The sequence below is a fragment of the Onychostoma macrolepis genome, chromosome 11, assembly GCF_012432095.1.
Source record: "Onychostoma macrolepis isolate SWU-2019 chromosome 11, ASM1243209v1, whole genome shotgun sequence".
NCBI classification, from domain to species: domain Eukaryota; kingdom Metazoa; phylum Chordata; class Actinopteri; order Cypriniformes; family Cyprinidae; genus Onychostoma; species Onychostoma macrolepis.
This window is the reverse complement of record NC_081165.1, coordinates 6,140,346-6,161,787: the sequence shown is the minus strand read 5'-3', so window position 1 is coordinate 6,161,787 and position 21,442 is coordinate 6,140,346. Positions and strand designations below refer to the sequence as shown.

Below are 21,442 nucleotides of genomic sequence, written 5' to 3'. Positions count from 1 at the left end.
ATGCTGAACGTAAACAGCGCTGATTGCGCTCTGGGGTACTCTCCAACATGGTGGAAGACGGTACCTCGGGGACAAGAATTGTTGAATAAATTATGGAATTATTGCTTTCTTTGCGCACAAAAAAGTATTCTCGTAGCTTCATAAATTACGGTTGAACCACTGATGTCACGGAGTATTTTACCGATGTCCTTGCTATGTTTCTGGACTTGGGAACATTGCAGTTACATTGCTGTCTATGAAGGGTCCGAGCGCTCTCGGATTTCATCAAAAATATCTTAATTTGTGTTGTGAAGATGAACGAAGGTCTTACAGGTTTGGAGCGACATGAGGGTGAGTAATTAATGACAGAACTTTCATTTTTGGGTGAACTATCCCTTTAAAGAACTCTTTCTCCTTCTTACCTTTTTATAATCTGAAGAACCTTCTTTCGCCGCAAAGAAGCTTTTGTGAAACAGTTCTTCAGATGTTAAAGGTTCTTCTATGGCATTGTGAAGCACCTTTATTTTTAAGAGTGTAAGTATTCTAAACAAAACAAAACAAACAAAAAAAGTGAATTTTCCAGAAGCCATAGATTATTCAGGAGTTATGTCCAGTGTGAGGCGGTGTGATTGAGTGTGAGGTCACACTCCTGCACCTGTCGCTGGATGAGGAGGGCTGCAGCGAGGGGGAACACTTTCACCAGTGACTCTGGGACACGAGCACGCCACAAGGTGCATTTCTGCAGTGCCGGGTAAGAGGCGCTTCCCGGCCAGGCCAAATATTTACTTACAGTGAAGTATAGCCTTATATAAACCACAAGCGGCTGCTCCGGCACACTGCAGCTCTATATTTAACCAGGCTGGGCTGGAGCAGAAAAACAGTTCAAATACTAGATCCTCATGACTGGAACAATGGAAACGTTCGGTCAAGCTGCAGGAGCTTGAATTATCCGTCCTGAAATCAGGCGGCTGTTTGTGACACGCATCAAATCAATTACATGTACATTATTCATCAATGTGACAAAACCAGTTCATTCATAATAGTGCGTCTACAGCGAGAATTTACAACTTTCAAAGGATTTCAACTGAATTACATGAATGCTGATTAATCAACATTAAAACAGACAACAGATCAATGAACACTGAATTTAAACAGCATGGTTTGCATTTAGATGCTACTTCATATTTTGCTTTGACGATATGAAAACCCCTGATTACAGATTGCAGTGTTTCCCATACATTGATTCATTTGTGGCAGCCCGTCACAATATCAACACTGACCGCCACAAACAGATTTGCACAAATTTGTCCAAAGCTCATGCAAGAATCATGATATGGCAGGATTCAACTTCAAAGGCTATGATTTCATTGAGTAAATATGAGCGCTGCACATTTCAAAGTCAAAACATGGCACATTTATGTGAATGTATCTCTGTAGAGAACCAAATGTATTCAGAAAAGTATCAATGGCATTTTCATTTTACTTGACCTACTTACCTCCACTAATATTGGCACCCTTGGTAAATATGAGCAAAGGCGGCTGTGAAAATAAATATGCATTGTTTATCCTTTTTATCTTTCATTCAAAATATTCACAAAATTCCAACCTATCATTGAAGTAAAAACAATTGAAAGTGGGGAGAAAAACTCATGATGAAATAAATGCTTTCTCTAGTTCATGTTGGCCACAATTATTGCAGCATCCTTTCACCAAGATAACAACGCTGAGTTTTCTCCTGTAATGCCTGAAGAGTTTGGAGAAAACCTGATAAGAGATCAGAGACCATTCCTTCATCCAGAATCTCTCCAGATCCTTCAGATTCACAGCTTCTTCTCTTCAGTTCACTTCACTCATCTTCTGTAGGGTTCAGGTCAGAGAACTGGGACAGCCGTGGTCAAAGATTCATTTTCTGCTCAGTGACCTATTTTTGTGTTTGTTTTGATGTTTGTTTTGGATTGTTGTCCTGATGGAAGATCCAAACACGGCCCATTATAAGATTTCTAACAGAAGCAGTCAGGTTTAGATTTTTTATCTGTTGGTATTTGATTGAATCCATGATGCCATGCATCTGAACAAGATCTCCAGGACCTCCGGCAGAAAAACAGGCCACAACATTAAAGATCCAGCAGTATATTTAACCGTGGACATGGAGTACTTCATCTCTGTTTGTACTAAACTCATCTGGTGGGTTTGCTGCCAAACTCTCCTCCTCAGCGTGCATTAGGACGATATAGACACACGTCCTCTTCCAGACAGTTTTGTAACATCTTTAGTTGATTTGAAATTCTTAATTATTACTCTGATGGTGGAAATGGGGATTTTCAATGCTTTAGCTCTTTTCTTACAGACACTTTCTATTTTGTGAAGCTCAACAATCTTGTTCTGCACATCAGAACTATATTCTTCAGTTTTACTCCTTGTGATGGATGATTAAGGGAATTTGGCCTTTGTGTTCCTCATATTTATAACCCTGTGGAACAGAAGTCATGGCTGGACAATTTCATGCTCCTAGTCACCCTGGTGTACTAAAAATGGGAATATACTTCAGAGATATTTTACTCATAAGGATTTCTAGGGGTGCCAATAATTGTGGCCAACATTCACTGGAGAAAAACATTTATTTCATCATGAGATTTTTTCCCCACTTTCAGTTGTTTTACTTAAATAATAGGTTCGAATTTTGTGAATTTTTTGAGTGAAAGATCAAAAGGATAAACAATGCAGATTGCACAATGCACAGCCACCTTTGGTCATATTTATCAAGGGTGCCAATATTAGTGGAGGGCACTGTATAATGCCTGATGAAGCAGCGTTTATGAGCACAGCGCTGCTTTGTGTAAAGCCGTTAACGGGGAAACCACTCTATTTCTGCTGCTCCAGAAGTGACACCTACTGGCACAGAATTAATTTGCATTTTCAAAAAGCCTGTCAGCTATTCTAAATAAAAACAGTGCGAAAATCAACAAATATTTTTTAGCAGCAAACACACAGTTGTAAATGTGAAGCAATGGATAGATAATATGCCCTAATAAAAATATCAACAAGACATTAAGATATATTTTAAATTAGTTTTAAATTACTATAATAATTAGTGATACACCGATTAACTGGGCATGGACCAGAATTAGCCGGTTTTCCGGACCAGTGACCAGTGATTTGACGTGATTTGTTAAAAATGCAATGACATATGCTCAGTAATATTGGCTTCTTTAACTCTGACGCTCAATGTCTGCTCCTTCAATTTAGATGAATATTGAAAAATGTTTTCTGAGAATATTTTTTCAGAAAGCCCCATAAAATAGCATGTTCAAACAAATGGTGCTAAATGTGCTATAAAAAGCAGACATGTGTGGGGGAGATGTTTAATTATGTAAATAAAGTTCTTTGCAGTATTTGCACTGGAGCACTGTATAATACAAAAAAAAAAAACAGTTCCCCCTTCATCAGGGGAAGTGTGACCACAAATAGAGTGCAAGTCTGTGGGAAACACTGGATTGTATGTAGATTATATTATATTTTTAAATAATTAATTGCACTAAAACCTCAATTTGACAGTCATAATTTGAAGAACATTATCTATAGTTGTGTAGATGCTTGAGGCGTGCAGAGAGGCAGATACTGGAGCTGAATGTTAAGGAAGAGCCTGACGAAACAAACACAAAAACATGAAAGCTGAAGAGAGCTTATGCTGAGCCAACAGGCTTCCAAAGAGCAGGATTAACTCTTGTTGAGAGGTGGACTTACTCACAGCTCAGCAGTAAAACAGCTGCTCAAACACACACACACACACACACACACACACGCACCCTTTAACACCCTCACCATGAATCACCTGGACTGGAAAAACCAACAGTGGAAAATTTCCTGAGGCCCCAGTGAAACTCTGAACAGCACTGGCCTGACGGATCCATCGATAGACGCTTCCTCCGAACACAGTCATTCATCAGGAGCCGCCACACACACACACACACACACACACACACACACACACACACACACACACACACACACACGCACGCTTCCTCATGCTGCTGTAAAACAGGGAATGCACATGTAATTAACAGCTGCCAAAGGCCTAATATAAAGCTTGTAATGACGATCACTGGTGCTGGATGAGAAAGAGTGTTCAGTCGAGTGAAGCAATTCAGTGATTCATCGCTTTTGCATTTAACACATTCAGTATCTTTTTTAAAGATAACTAAATAACAGGCCTTTGTTTAAGTATTATGTTGGGTCATAAAGGAGTTTACATTTACAATGCTTTTGCTATCATAGTCAATCTTTAAAAACACTACTAATTTAATATAACTGTTCAATGCAAGCAGCAGATCTTCAAAATGACATTTAAAATGAAGATGCTTTAATAGTTATAATGTTATGGTGTATAAATTCACTTGAAACCTTTAAAACTGTTGGGTTTTATTTTCAGAGTGTATACAAGTTATATCAATAGTATACAGTTTCTCAGCCTTTATTGGTTATCAGCCATAATATCAACATAATTACGGCCTTTTTTGGTTTCGGGCAGAATTTTACTGTCGATGCTTCACTAAAAAGAATGAAAGTGACTTTGAATTATAAATTAATCACCTGTTAAGAGAGTCGTTTCCATCATTTACTGATAAACGTGGGGAGTTTTATTACGCAAACAAAAATGAATTAAATACGTGATAGCAATAATTATGATTTTAATAAGGCAATTACACTATTGTCAAATTCATATTAGTGGGGATAGTAAGACTTTAAACATGTTTTTTTTTTTTCTAATAATTCTCTTCTGCCCAACAAGACTGCATTAATTTGATCAAAAATACAGTAAATACAGTAAAAAAAAAATTCATATTTCAATTTAAAGCAGCTGTTTTCTATGTGAATATGTGTTAAACTGTACTTTATTTCTGTGATGCGCAGCTGTATTTTCAGCATCATTACTGCAGTCTTCAGTGTCACATGATCTTCAGAAATCATTCTAATATGCTGATTTGCTGCTCAACAAACATTTCTGATTATTATCAATGTTGAAAACAGTCGTGCTGCACAATATTTTTGTGAAAACTATGATACATTTAATTTTTTTTTTGAAACACTATAAATGTCTTTACTGTCACTTTTGATCAATTTAATGCATCCTTGATGAATAAAAGCATTCATAAAAGCATTCATTAGCAACAAAAGTGGAAGATCAATTTTTTAATAGTGAACATCAAGATGCTCCAACAGCAGCTGAATTACACTCAGATATTCTGACTTGACTCTGCATTATGTTTGTATTGTGTATTAATTATGTATTGTAGCTCTAGTGTCACTTCTACTGAGCGTGTGACGCAGGGGCTGTTCATTAAAGCATCGCTGTTTAGACTCCATTTGCACTTCATTTAGGACCCTGCGGTAGAAGATCTATCCGGGTTTTTAAGCAGAGCTGTGGTATCATCTGAATCTTGCAAATTGGTCCGGTTTAATGAGATTAACGTGTGCTTTGAGGAGCGCTAAAAGAAAACAGCTCCCTTGCAAATGCTCTAATTTTCTAGGCTTTTCTGCTGCTCATAAATGAGGACATTTGAGCCAGAGAGGACTTTGTAAATTCATAAAGGAAAAATGGCAGAAGATTCTTTCCCTCTGAGAGCATCTCCATTTGTCACCGTGCACGATGAGCTTGGAGCTCAGGTTCATGTGAGGTGGGAGGAGAGAGACCGAGCGAGAGAGAGGAGCACAGGTCTCACACGCTGCTGCTCTTTATCACTCTGCCTTTGTTTCTCAGAAGAGCTCTTCATGGAAGCTGAAAGATCAGCCATTAGGCCTCCGACCTGTCAAAGGCAATTCTGTGAAGTACAGCCAAGCAACCGCCACCAGGAATTATGGGATTTCAGTTTTTCTCAGTAACCTGACAGAGGCAAATATTGATTGCTCAAGAGTTGAACTTCATTGCAAACATCACGTCACGAGAGCTCAACAAAAGGCCAAAGTTTTACATTTGCTGCGCAGACTTTGTGGCAAAAACTGCGGAAAAGTGAAACAAGACGTTTATTACTGAAAGACCGATTTAAATCAGCCAAAACAGCTAAGAAACAATCACGTGAGGCGGGAGGAGTGTGTGCTTTGGTTGTGTGGAGATCAGCCCAGTTTTCTGCATGTGTTGGGACTTGTTTGGTGAATGTAAATGGGGCAAATTCACTAAACAATGGTATTTCCTCATGTAATTCACTAACCACCTGCAAACAAGTGAAAGCATGTGCAGGCCGTGCCGTCACAGCGGTAAACCTTCAGCATTCACAGTAAGCCAGTCTCATTCACTTCCATTTAAACAGACTTTTGTGTTTGTGCTCTTTCTAGTGATTATCTAGCAAAGTAAACCAGATGATTATGACCAAATGTTGGAGAACCAGGCATTTATCCAGACTGGCTAAACAGGTGAAGGTGGTTTTCTTCTTCGTTTTGGAGAAATTTAGATTGCTAGCAACATTGTTTTGAAACAGCACTTTCCTAAAACTAAAATGACTTAAATGATTATTTAAATGACTTTAAGGTTTATATAAAATGTAATACACATTTTGACAAAAACACGTTTTTTTGTGGGGAATAATTGATGACGGGCCGTTGAATTATTAGAATATAATGCACACTCAAGGTGGTGAATTGGCCATGGCATTATTTTCTAATAATTCAACAGACTGGAGTCAATTATTCTGCTTATATGTAATGAGGTCGAGAGCTGCCCGGAGCTACTTCAGCCAAAATAATTCCAGAATGTTCACCAACCAATCAGATTCAAGCATTCAACAGCCCCGTAGTATAAAATGATAATCATTAATTAGGTTGAAATGTGAGGTTTATGTATGTTAGGGTTATATACTTATGTATTAGGGATGTACCGATACCACTTTTTCCAGAACTGGCCGATACGGATCATTTTAATTTTAGTACTTGCCGATACAGAGTACCGATACCAGTATTGTCATTGCATATGGAATTTAAAAAAAACAAATACTGGGTACAGAAACCAAAATAATATGTATGCTAGATGGCTTAGTTGATTTAGCAAACAGATATGTCCTTCAGTTATATTCTCACTTAATTATACCCATTAAAATGTATTTTACAAGCTTTTGCTACACTGTTAATTTTTTTGCTCTATGGTATTTCATTTTTAATTTAATTAGAGCTGCTCACTACTGTAATCACAAGATGTTTTCCTGTAATACTGTAAGCAAACACTCGTTATCCTATAGCCTATAAATCTTGTAACAGTGATGAATATATTTTCTGAAACTTAAGTCGCGTTTTTTTACACTGATCTATAATAGAAATATATATAGATCAGTGTTTTTTATCATCTGAAAGTTGCTGCGACTTATATTCCAAAGTCACTCATCTGTATTGGTGCAGAATAAGGGAGATGCATAGAGCTATAGCCTAGCGCACAGGCTGCTAGTTTCACTTTCACTTTAAATAAGTTGTGTATGCTTGACATTTAAAATAAACAAAGTTTATAGTGAATGGCCCTACAATTTTTGTTTGTTTTATATTTCGGTATCGGTGCACCCCTAGTATGTATGTATGAATATATTTAGTCTGAACAAAAACAGCAGACGGGCTGAATGAAAGGGCAAATTAATTTATTAGATGGCGTTTATGGAAAAGCATAAATGTTAGCCTTGAACACAAAGCAGGACACAAAATAAAATCTCCTCGGATCAGCCTGAATCACGTGAGTGGCCTATTTCAATGTCAGAACGATGAAACAGTCAGCAGGTAGGATTTCTTCATGTGTGGTTTAGTGAAGCAGCCTTTCATCACGCTTCAGAGATTATTCAGGTGATGCTGTGCCAGATCTCTTTGCCAAATGGTTTCACTTATTTCAAAGGTCCTTACAGCTTACAACAGCAAAAGAAGCAAAACCCACAACGACACAGTACTGATCTGCTGCTTCCTCCACAGTATAGAGCTCAATACAGTGCTGGGAAAACTCTGCTCAGCACACGTTTAGTGGGCGTATTTGAGTGCGGATGCTACAGTCACAGAACATCCTGCAATATTCAGTCAATACTGTAACTATCTGAGAGTGAATCTCACAGAAGAACATGATCGGGCACTTTTCAAGTAATATTTTAAGGAGATGAGGAAGAAAACAAAGCTGCTTTCAGGATAATTACATTATGCTAGGGCTGGGCGATAAAATTAGTGATAATTATCACGATATAATTTTCCTCGATAAAATGGTATCAACAGCGAAGAACACAAATGAGTTAAACTGGTTTAAAGCCAGATGAGAGCGCTGGAGAAACACTGAGGGATAGTCATATCATTTTTAAAAATATCAATGTATACATGTATTAATGTATTAAGAGTTATGGAATATATTTACAGTTTTGTTTTGTGATTCAGCTATCGCATTTGTGCATTTATACTAAATGTATATATATACACAAATAATTATCAATATCGACTGATATGAAAAATTTGATTGTGATAATTTTTTAGCCATATCGCCCAGCCCTATATTATGCACTACAAAAAACAAACAAAAGAAAAGACACACGATTTACACTGTAAATTTCCTAATAGCTAACTGTGCAGGGTCGTTCCATTGTGCAGACTGGAGTGACAACAGTGAGTGTGTTTCAGTGTGTGAGTGAGCATGTCTGAGCACACGAGAGAGACGCACAGATGTGGAACAAAGAGATCACGCACTCACTGTGATCCCAGCATGCTTCAGCAGCGGCCCTGTGACCCCTCACACACACACGACAACAGAGCTGGGTAGATTACTTACAAATTGTAGCCTATTACGGATTCCAAATTACACGACAAAAATTGTAGTCAGTAACGTAATCCATTACATTACACATTTTATAATATAATCAGACTGCTTTTAGATTACTTTTGACCTAACTCGTTTCTCACATTAATTTAAATAGGATAATCTTGCACCATATTGATATAAAAATACAAAGAGAAATTCCACTTGTTGTAAATAACAATATGAAGTGCATTAAACATTACATGACATCAAGGTTTCCCAAAAACTTTGGGTTTGTGAAGAAACTGCAGGGGGCTTATGAGTTTAATGAAAAGCGGATAATTAATTAAATCATAAAAATGTAAGATTAAAATAAATCATTTCACAATAACAACAATCAACATATTACAAAATATTACACGTCATGTGACCATTAAACCAATGCCAGAGAACAGTGAACATGCAAATCTGATACTTAATTATTAAAACAATTATTTTGAAATCTTAGGGATACTTCAAGTAAATATATTTGGTGAAAGAGGTTCAGATGACAAAAACGTTTGGGAATACCTGCATTACAAGTAAATAAGAAATAACACGGATCTGTGCATTTAAATTTGTTTGAAAGACAAAGAACTTGCAAAGACATGGTTAAATAACCTAATTCAAATAAAAATGAAAGTGTTCATCAGTAGATGATGCAATTGTTGAAACACTTCTTAAACCTGAAATGATTTTTGTAAATGCAAATGGTCCAATGCTGTGTATCCACTTAATGACTAATGAAGACTTTCTGAATGAATATAAGCTGTAGGCTATTTTAGAAAGGAACATTTAAAAGATGAAAAAGAGGAATTAGGGAGAATCAATCAATTATGAATACTTTATGTATTTATGGAATAAAAAAAGTAACTGTAGTCTGATTATGAGTATTTTAAAATGTAATTTAATCTAATTACAAGTACTTAATTTTTGGAATCTGATTACTTAATCCATATTATATATAATCATTTACTTCAGGGCTTGACGCTTACCTTCTTCCCAAGGAGCACATGTGCTCCTAAACTGAAAAATTTAGGAGTGCATTAAAAAAAATTTTAGGGGTGCAATGCAAATTTTCAAACGATATGTGTTTTAGCTTAATAAGGGGATATAAGGAGACATTTACAAGCACAATTATTTAATTTATCAGAACGCAGAAAGTACACAAGGTTTTTAAATCATTTTGCTTCAGACTGTATTTAATAGGCTAATTATGCAATTATTTATAGTTCTATTAAACTTTATGTACATTAGGTACGTGAAGGTATCAAATTTTCACAATAGTCGTTGAAGCTTTTGTCTTGAAAATGTTTTTTATTTTATTTTATTTAATTTTTTTTTTTTTTTAAATCACAATATATAATTTCTAAGTGGGAAAAAAAAGGTCCTCCTAACAGGTTAAATAACTTTATTAAAGATCTTTTACTAAAGATTTAATCATTTAACAGACGCTTTTATCCAAAGCGACGTACAATATGAGAACAATAGAAGCAATGAGACCATCGAGAGTGCAGCAGTATACAAGCGCCATGACAAGTTTCAGTTGGTGCACAGAATACACTCGTTGGTTCGCAGTGAGTTCACAGTTTTAACGTACATCTTTGCTTTAATTTATTTTCAAGATCAGAGGTTAACTGTCTGTTGTTGGTTTCATTATGGCTATAAATGCCACGTGATATTAGTCAAACTCACATTAGACACTTCACTTTAAATAAAGCACAATCACCTGAGATCATCTACTGTCATATAGTTTGTATGTTGTTGATCCAGACGCGACGTCACGGAAATATAAACTGTTTCTAAAATATAAATTTCGCGTGTCGCCGTCACAGCTAGTTAGGACAAAAACTCTGATTAACATGGAAAAGATACCTTTTAATGCGTGTCGCTGCGTCGCCTAAAAAGGCCTGAAATCACTTTCTCAAGAACTGCTCCGTTATGTGAGACCAACCCTCATGAAAAACACATCAGCATTTTATGAGGTGGCCATTTCGTATGAATTTGTACGATGTGATTCATATGAAAACATATGTTGTTTAGGAAAAAGTGAGCATGAACGTCCAGCCCTAGACCTAACACTCACTGGGGCGTGACAAACATATGAATGAGGTCATACAAAGCTTTATGAATTAGTACGTGTACAACACTGTCATATTTTGAACTTAGCTAGCTTTATTGTAAATTAAAAAATAAAATAAAATAATTTCAACAAATTTACCGTCAATACAGATGCTTCATTCATTGCATCCTGGGGCTGGGCGATAAATCAATAACAATAATTATCACGATATAATTTCCCTCGATAAAACAATATGAAGAGTTCAGTAAATGTTCGATATAACAGCTGAATGAATGTGTGAGGGAATTTGCCGCATTATAAGCATGAAACTTGCATGAATGAGTAAAGCCATGTATAATATCTGCAAATCAGCGTCATAATTCAGGCTGTGCTGGATGGAGTTTCTTTATGCTGTGATTATGTGTTCATCCCTTCAGGGTTTATTCATGCACAGCTTCATAACAAACACATTTACACACACACACAGACTGTACGGCCTCCCGTTCTTCCTATACTGTAATAAAGGCTGTGTCAATTACCATTGCATTATAAATGGACTTTATTCTTATACTGCTGCAGCGGTTTATTGTCTTCGTTTCAGTCCATTACAGCATTTCTGTCTCCTTTCTATTGAGCTACAGCAATAGCTACATGCCTTTGTCCATTTGTTGTTGTTGTTATTTTTGCCTTTGTCTATATTAGGGATTTCCTGGAACTTTCTATTACATCTGTGAGGCATATATGAGTTTCGGCGTGAGGGCGCCCTCTGGATTCCAGTATGAATGAAACAGACATTACATAATTGCACTCACTAATGCTCACATTACACTATTTCGGGGAAAAAATAATGCTTCTCTCTAAAGAAATTTGAAGTACTCAGTACATATGCAAATCCATACATTTATCTCCAGTGTTTTACCACCTCAAGTTGTTTTCATTAATGTAAAATATCCCTCATTATCATGCTCTAGCCTTGTTATATTTATCTTTCAATAAAAAATAAAAAATGTTATGCCCTTAAAGTTGTGGGAGTTTTTCAACCATTTCAACATTTAACAGTACATTGTTAAAAGTTGTAACTGTATTTAATAGACCCGAGCGAACATGAACAGTTGTATTCTTAACAAAGAACAATAACTTATGTAACAAATGTAGCTATTGCTCATTCCTAATATTCGTGCATTAACTAAAAGACACTATATTGATGTGCGAATGCCCAGCAGCTGCAGCTGTATCCCTTCTAGCCTTAACCACAAATCAGACAGAAGAGTAGATTCGGTGGACTTACACTTGAAAAATGGTGAAATAAAATATGTTCTGATGTTTATTAATGTTTATTTCATGCTTTAAGTACATATGAAAAGACGATCGGTTCACTTGTACAGTGACCTGTCACGACACATTAAAGAGCCACAAAACTGTGTTTATTGTTTGAATTTCTTTAAAGATAACCAAATTTGAAAGCTGAGAGTCCTGAGACCTTGTTTCGTATCAGAAGTAGCCCGCTCTGTCTTGTCTGTCGGTGTGTTGTCAGTTGTCTCTTTGCTCTGTGATGTATTTTTCACTGCGTGAGAACATGAGTGCAGTGTGAGAGCGGCACTGTTTGTCGGGGATAGCAACAGTAACTAAGGAGGGCGGGTCTTTGTGAAGGGTCAATTGTAAAGGTTTTATCTATTGTTCTTTATAATCTTTTGCACTTTTAGCTATTTGAAACATCTGTTTACTTTTTTACATTTTTTGTGTATTGCTTTATTGCATTTAAATGTTCAGTTCTTTTTGTTTTAAGAAAAAAGTTATTAAACCTATTACACTGTATTGACAACTTTTTTGCAACTTATTTCAACATTGTGATAATACCACGCACCGAGAAAAAAGCTAATAAAAGCCACAAAAAAAGGAAAAGAACTTTTAAAGCCATTTGAATGGTAATAAATAAAATCATTAATCAATGACAGACTCTAGTCACAAAATAATAAAATCTTGCACACTGCTAGTGCTATCGGTGTGGTCTCTCTTCCAGTGTAATGAACAAACCCGTGATCTCCGTGTGCTGTATAATCTTCAGACAGGACCCAATCTGACAATTAATAAAGTGTGTGAAGCGAGAACTCAATGTGCAGACAGTGATCTACATACACATCACTAATCCAGAATCTAATGAACTCGCCGTGCTCACTGAAGAGTCAGACTACGGCCCAATATTAGCGGCATTTAACATTTCCAGGAAAAAGGGACAGAACATTCGTAAAGACGTGTGCCCAGGTTCCTCTAATTACCTCTGTCAAGTGTAATGAGTCTATCAGAGGCCATTAAGAAGCCTGCAGAAAGTACTTCTGTGAATTACCATGTATTTGAGTTTGACATTTACAGCACACACAGTAATGGCTGTACAGAGCATCACAGAAATCTCTCATCCGCCTCTAAATGGACCTGTGCAAAGCCACACTCATTAGCATGAACCTAAAAGCTCTCAGCAGAGCACGTGTGTGTGTAAGAGACACGGCCGGCGACACGCGTGACCGATGATTACTTATGACACGCTCAAGAGTGACATCTATTTCTTTTCATTCATCTAATAAAAAGACTTCCTTTTTACTTCATGACACAAGTGATGCTCAGAAGAAAAGGAAAGTCCTTTCAGAGACAGAGCAAGTTAATAGTTTTATGGAAGTTCAGCCAAAATGAGTTTGTTTCTTCATCAGGTTCTGGAGTGGACTCTCATTCTGACGGCACCCATTCACTGCAGAGCATCCATTGCTGAGACACTGATGCAGAGACACATTTCTACAAACCTGATCTCGCACGGCCTGAAGGGGAGCACATTTTCAGCCTTTTTTTTTATTTTATTTTTTTTATCATTTTTGCCTGAGTTTCTCCTGTAAGGCCAGGGGTGTGTATTTATGAAGTAAATAAGGTGCATTCTGATTCCAGTCGGTCTGCTGTTACAGAGATGCACAAACCACAGGAACGGTTTCCTTTTACAGCCTCACTTAAAAGCTCAATGCCATTGATCTGCATGAAAGTGAGCTCAGGTGGGCATGGGGTCCAGAGACGGCAGCGGTTCGGTGCCCTCGCTGATGTAAGTAACACTGCAGCCCTAAAAACACAGAGATGAAACTCTACACGAGCCGCCGGCGCGTCCACAACACCTACACCTAATGACAGCGTTTAATATTTAACCGCCGTAATGGTGTGCTCTTCCATTCCCCAGCCTCGTCCAACAGCATGTTCAAAGGAGCTGGTAAAAATAGTCAATAAATGGAGGTCTGGAAACCATTATCTAAACACGAGACCCCGTGAAGGTCAGTCTACCTTCTCCTCTCGTCCAGAGCGGCTGAGGCGATGCAGATACACGGCGTCAGTAATTCACCTCTCCATTGTCTAATGCAGGGATTCAGTGATATGAAAGAGACATTAAATGTGCAATTACAGGGCTCTACAGTGCAACCATTTCAGTCGCATTCGCAGAATTCATTCACTGCTCAAAAACCGCCGTTTTGTTCAGGGCCGAGTTCTGCCAGCGCATCAATCCTCTTATTATAACAAAAAGTGTAGACGGTGTAAATAAAGAGATTCACTGTGCAGTATGATACGCGCCAGCAAGATTAATTTTTAATGAGCCGAAAAGAATGCACGTCACACCTCTTGTTTATCAATGTGCACTGGCTACCAATAGCTGCTCGCATACAATTCAAGGCATTGATGTTTGCCTACAAAACCACCACTGGCTCTGCAGCCCTTTACCTAAATCCATTCATTCAAAAAAAAAACCTACCACTAGCTTTGCTAATCTTTTTGTATTCTATCTATACGTTTTCTTTTCATTTATTATACAATTAACAAATCAAAAAAGGCCTCTGAGACTAGCTTGCCCTATTCTTTTTCTATTCTATCTGTTTTCTTTTTATTTATTATATAATTTAAAAAAATCCTTGCTACGTGTTCTGTGTTAAGCTAACTGAGATAATAATAGCACTTGCATATCATTGCTCTTTTGTTGATTTTGATTGCTTCTATTGTCCTCATCTGTAAGTCGCTTTGGATAAAAGCATGATTAAATGTAGTATTAGAGAGCTTTGTTGATAATAATGGAACTTTGTGAGATCGTGATGAACTAAGGAGAGTGGCAGCTTTTAATAAATGTGATAGGCCCTACTAATTTAATACAACAGTTCAATAAACAAGAAGCTTCCTGAATGAATCAGCTGTTTGAACAAATTAATTGAATAAATAATTCAGTGATAATATCAAGTGACTTGCTGCCACCTACTGGCAGTTTTAGTTTCATTTTTAAAGTATAATTTCAGTTATTTAAATCATTTAATATTTCTATATTCAAAAATGTATATTTAAAACATTAACTTAATCAGATCTAGATTTCTGAAGTCAAATGAAGTAGCGTGGCGTAGAAGAACAGCATCAATTTCTGTCTCATTGTATTGTGCAGTAGCATAGAGGAAGACAGATTCATTTTTAGTCCAAGCGGTTCAAAAGGCTAATATAAATTTGAGTCATCATCATTCCGAAGTGTTCCCTGCACAGTGTTTACGTGAGTAATGAGAGAAATATTTCATTATGATTCAGATATTAGGGTGTTTATTACAGTTTTATGTGTTCAGGCACATTTGATGCGGTCATCTTGATTGAGATCATCAGGTTTTGTACAAGATCAATGCTGTAATCTGCACGTTTATAGTGTTCCCTTAATGAACTGCTTCAGCTGCTAGTTGTTAGTAGGCTGTAGACTAGCTAACTGCTTCTGAAACAGGTGAAGCTGTAGTTTCACTAATTGAATTACAGGCAGCTAATAGCTCGCTACCGGTTCAATGTAGCTGCCCAACACAGAATTTCATTTCACAGTTAAAAAATATATTCTTATTTCATGTGTCTGTGGGTCGGTCGGTCTGTCTGTGTGTGTGTGTGTGTGTGTGTGTGTGTGTGTGTGAGTGCGCATTTTTGTGACAAATCAGGACATAGATGTGTATAATGACAAGGGTATGACGGGGTAATGTCCTGAAAAGTCACCTTGTAATACCCATGATCCCTTAAAATAAACCCAACTGAAAAAAAATAGAATATTTGCTTTAGATTCGTTTACTATTATCATCACTTCTTAAAAAAACTTCCCACATTGAAGAACAATTTTAAAATAAATTGCTTTTTTATTATTATTATTTATTCAGCATGAAATTTAAGTTTCGCAAATAAATAAATAAATAAATAAATGAAAATGCATTCCTTTGTTGGACTGTTTTAAAGAAACTACTGTATTTAATTCTTACTTAATAAAGTTAGACTTTCTGAATCAATGAACTGGTTAACAGCTAGCTGGTATGATACACCTCTAACAAATATCTTATATATCTTGTGTTTATAGAAAAGCCGACTTTCAGACTCCCGTTAATATTATTATGATTTCAATCAAGTTATTTGACCAGTTTTCTTAGTGTAATTTATGTGGCTCACTCAAAAGAGCAGACTGCACTCTCGTTTGTTTGACGAGACGCTCACGGTCAGCCGGTTCTCCTCATTCTGATGTGGTTGGAAAGGGTTTTCAGTGGGTTTGTGAAAGGAGCTGACACTGGTGTGATGAGGCAGAGCAAACAGCAGCATGATCTGATATAGTTGAGACTCGAGAGCGATGCAGGCCTCGTGATTTACTGACGCCGGGAATCCCACATGCCTCAGAATCCCCAACCAGCCACTCTCAAGCCACATCCACCAAACCCACAAGGATCTGCCCGGAAAACACTCAGAAACCCTGCTGTTACAGCTGATCTATCCCATTGTCTCTCCATCTTTTAAAACATTCAGGCAAGACAACAGAAGCTTGTGCTGATTATTTTAGCAGCATGTGATATCTTCTGGTACGCTCCTCGTGTAAAGGCAGGGCCCTGTGATTTCCACAATGTGAAACACTCAGATTGAATCACAGAATCATAAAAACAGAATTTACTGTATAATGCAGAATGTTATGGAATTTGGCACAATTTAGATGAATAAATAAAAAGTAGGTCTGTACAAAGGGATAGTTCACCCAAAAATGAAAACTCTGTCATTAATCACTCACCCTCATGTCATTCCAAATCCGTAAGACCTTCATCTTCAGAACACAAATTAAGATATGTTTAATGAAATCTATGAGCTTTCTGACCCTCCACAGACAGCAAGGGTCCTACCACGGTCAAGGCACAGAAACATAGTATGACTAAAGTAAGTTTAAACTTAGTAACATCGTTAAAATAGTCCATGTGATATCAGTGGTTCAACTGTAATGTTATGAAGCTACGAGAATACTTTTTGTGCACACAGAAAACAAAAATAAGGACTTTAATACGGATGATGCATGCATACGGAGCTGTCGGTGTGCTGCATCTTGTTTAAAAGCAGAGGAATGCGTCGTGGTACTCTCATGAAGGTGGCAGACTGACAGGGCAGAGAAGAAATTGTTGAATAAATCATCGTATGCGTGCATCATCCGTATTAAAGTCCTTATTTTTGTTTTCTTTGCACACAAAAAGTATTCTCGTAGCTTCATAAAATTACGGTTGAACCTCTGATGTCACATGGACTGTTTTAAAGATGTATGTTTCTGGACCTGCATGGGAACATTGCAGTTACATTGCTGTCTATGCAGGGTCAGAAAGCTCTCAGATTTCATCAAAAATATCTTAATTTGTGTTCTGAACATGAAGGAAGGTCTTACGGGATTGGAACTACATGAGGGTGAGTGAAAATGACAGAATTATCCCTTTTGGGTGAAATATCCCAAATATCAAATGGCGACGTGGATGAGTTTCTGTGTTTAAAGTACACAAAGACTGCTGGGTCATTTCGTGTCAAATCAACCAAATTTCATAAACTTCCCCAGCTCAATTTTTTTATTTTGTTGATATTTTTCTTAAGAAAGATAAACATGTACAGTGAGGAAAGCCAAAATATGCAATGTCATAGATATATATTTACTGAGTAATCCACTATTTTGTAGAGGGGGGTTAAAATGACAATTTTCAACTGAGATTCAGAGCCAGATTACAGGAGGATAAAATGATTTCAGAAAGAGTGCAGCATCATTGTTATTTTTACACAGAGACTGGTAGGTCTATAGCAGGGGTGGCGAACGTCAGTCCTGGGCTGCATCCGAAAACTTAGGCAGCTGACTTGCTGCCTCGATGCCTTACAAAGGCAATGACTTTGCAGGCAGCGTTTTTGCACGAATGCACCTCACGAAACTGATTTCTGACAGGCTTCTGAGGCAGCGAAACGGTTTAATGATCTACAACAAAATAGAACGACTTTTGGTGATAACTAAATTAATATTTAATTACTGTAATACTAATTTCTCGCTAGAAATAACAATCAAAAGTACAAAAAGTTAATCAGAAATATACATTTACACACAAACTAACCACCAAATGCAACTTTCAGACGACATCTTTATTTTTCAGCTCAACTGTCACGGAATGGAACGCACAGGATTGTGGGATATCAAAGGCAGCGAAGGATACATCTATGCTGCCTTCAAAAATCGATCAGATGAAGGTATCTCATGAGACAGGAAGTGAAGCTAACTTTGGATTCGGACGTGCCTTGATGCCTTCCTACCTTGGAATGTGTCCTCCGAAGGCAGCATTTTTCGGTTTTCGGATGCAGCCCTGGAGAGCCGCAGCCCTGCAGAGTTTTGCTTCAACCCTAATCACACCTGAACAAGCCAATCAAGATCTGAACGGTTACTAAGAAGCTACAGGCAGGTGAGTTTTAATTAGGGTTGGAGCTGAACTCTGCAGGGCTGCGGCTCTCCAGAACCGGAGTTTGCCACCCCTGGTCTATAGTCAAATCTGTCGACTTTGGCAATCTTTGTTGCATTATATGCCCATGGTGACTATTCAATAACAGGAAAAAGCACTTTTCTCTGTAACCCAAGAAGTATTAAGGACATCTTAATGCCCTTTTAGATTTTAGTTCTTAACAAACTTTCCTTTTGGCATCTTTACTTTTAGCCTAAAACAGCCAGTGATGTAGAATCCATAGGCGGGGCTAAACAGACAGTGATGTAGAATCGATAGGCGGGGCTAAACAGGCAGTGACGTAGAATCGGTGGGCGGGGCTAAACAGGCAGTGACGTAGAATCGGTGGGCGGGGCTAAACAGACAGTGATGTAGAATTGATAGGAGGGGCTAAACAGGCAGTGACATAGAATCGTTGGGCGGGGCTAAACAGGCAGTGATGTAGAAGCAGGCGTTGATCATCTTCTGTGGGGGCGGTGTTTAGCCACACTATTACATCATAGAGTTCATCATTCCAAAAGCTGTGGTTTTGGTGGGCTGCCTTCAATATAAGCTGTTTTTAGACAAATGACAAAGTTTTAAATTCTGAAACTTGAGTTCTGAAAGCAGGATGTTTTTTAAAGTACACTGTCCTCTTATATGTCAAAAGATCAAAGGAATTTTGGTTCTCAGTTCATGATCCCTTTAAAAGCAAAGTAGGACCATCTGTATGCAAAGTGACAAACATTTGGGTTTTGATCATTGAAAATGTGTACAATTTAACAGTTTACTCCTGGACCCATACTAAGATTCCAATTTTGCAGGAATCGAACCATAGATAGCCTTAAAAATGAAGATGCCAAAAAGAAAGTTTCAGACCCAAAATCTAAAAGGGCATTAAGATATCTTTAATAATTCTTGAGTTACAGGCATGCAAATTTTGGTGCTTTTAGCCATTTTTAAATGATCACCACTGGAATATATTGTAACATAGACTGCTGAAGTCAACAGATTTCCAATCTCTCTGTAAAATAACAATGATGCTGCAATCTTTCTGAAGTCATTTTCTCCTCCTGTAATTTGGCTCTGAATCTCAGGTGAAAATTGTCATTTTGACCCCCCTTTACAAAATAGCGGATTACTCAGTAAATATACATCCATGACATTTAATATTTTGGCTTTCCTCACTATACGTTTATATTTCTTCAGAATAAATATTGTCAAAATCAAACATTTGAGCAGGGGACCACTGGTTGAGTTGACACGGAATGACACAGTCTGGATGTTGTGCATGTGACACATACTGACACCCGTCTGCATCTCACTATATGAGGACATGAACGCACACGTAAACTTCATCTCCAGAGCTGCTCTGAGAGCCTCTTCAGCAGCATTTCAACATTTACTTTGAGAAAACTATTAGTAGATGCACACAAAACTCAAAGATCTTTACTACAATCCACAAAAAAAATTTAATTTAACAATTATTCACTTGAACAAATTGTGAAAATCTATAACTATTGTACAGGAGAATGTACTTCTTAGAGTAATAATAATAATAATAATATAAGTTTATTAAAAATTATTTTTAAAGAAAATCACACATTTCTTCTTCCATGTTTTAATTTGAACAGTAAGCATCTGTTGTAACTTAAAAAAAAAAAAAAAAAAGGAAAGGAATTCTTCAAATTTAATTTGATTACATTTTTATAAAAATTAATTACATTGTAGAAGTTGTATGTATTCACTGGATTGCCACTGTTTTTGATAAAAAATGTGTATTAAATGATTAAACACAGAATCCATAAAAATCAAGATACAACACAGAATGTCTGAATTTTAACTATCATTGTTTAAATAAAAAATAATAATAATCATAATAAAAGTGACTTCATAGAGCTCTAATAAGGTCCGTATCTACCAGTGCCACTGTCCAAAACAAACAACAGAACAGCATTACAGCCTGTCAGACGCATGTACTTCACAAAGAGTGATATATTTTTATATTGAATTATTAGTTTAGGGCATAACTTCCTTCTAACGTAATTCACCTATAATTTAGTTTTTAGTTCCCACACACTCATTATCAGTGAATCTTTCTCATACATATGTGATGAATAATGAGTGCTCTTCACACAATCATGACTCTCATGATCCACACACATTGCCATAAAAATAAGTCTGATGAACAGTTTGTGGATATAATACACATACAAATACAAATTAAGACTTGAATTCTGCTTTCCAAAAGCTCCCATGATACAGTAATAGTTCACGTGAGTCACCCGAGGCGATTCAGAGGGGAAGTGAGCTGTCTGATTCATATCAATGACTCCTGTGTCCACTTCTGACTGATTCACTTACTCGAATTAGACCGCAAGTTGTGTTGCATGTTGAAGTGTTAGAAAGTGGTTTACTGTTGATTTCAAGTCTCTCTCGCATACAGAATTCACAAGTTCTCAACTCAGCTAAACTATATATAGCAGCGGTGCTGCAGATTCAGCAGAGGTGCAGGAAACACTCTAGGTGTGTCACAAGGTATGTGTGTCTTCACTTGAAAAAATGTGATTTTTTTTTTTTTAAAGCTTTAATTTGGCATGAGTTATGTGATAGTCGAGTGAAGCTGAGGACTCTGCACTCACAGTGGCTTTTTAAGTGAAGCAAACACCTGCGGTGAGGTGATCATGTGATCATCTTACCTGTGCTGACGGCCCTCTATAGCTGCTGTGAACCGAAGCCTTCTCATCTCGAGCGCCTTTCTGCTCCAGCACCTCACTGTAATCCACGCTGTCAAAGTTAGTCTTCCACAGCATCACCTGCAGCAGGTCACGTCATCAACACGCCGCACACAGCACAGCC

The 21,442-nt window shown here is 37.2% G+C and overlaps 1 protein-coding gene and 1 long non-coding RNA gene across 4 annotated transcripts in view; one reads left to right on the top strand and one right to left on the bottom strand.

Moving 5' to 3' along the window:
- Nucleotides 1-21,442, bottom strand: part of poc1a (POC1 centriolar protein A) — a 76,030-nt gene that overhangs the window by 20,924 nt on the left and 33,664 nt on the right. The window contains exon 9 of the mRNA XM_058790907.1: nt 21,283-21,399. Within this exon, the coding sequence (XP_058646890.1) occupies nt 21,283-21,399 (117 nt within the window). The remainder of the gene's footprint in view (nt 1-21,282; nt 21,400-21,442) is intronic.
- Nucleotides 5,673-21,359, top strand: LOC131549090 (uncharacterized). Of its 3 annotated transcripts, XR_009273333.1 has the most exons (4): nt 5,673-6,251; nt 13,520-13,896; nt 21,030-21,121; nt 21,228-21,359. It is a non-coding gene; the product is annotated as an uncharacterized LOC131549090 (long non-coding RNA). The 3 variants fall into 3 exon arrangements; XR_009273332.1 differs by having other exon boundaries at nt 21,030-21,276; XR_009273334.1 differs by lacking the exons at nt 21,030-21,121; nt 21,228-21,359 and adding an exon at nt 18,266-19,465.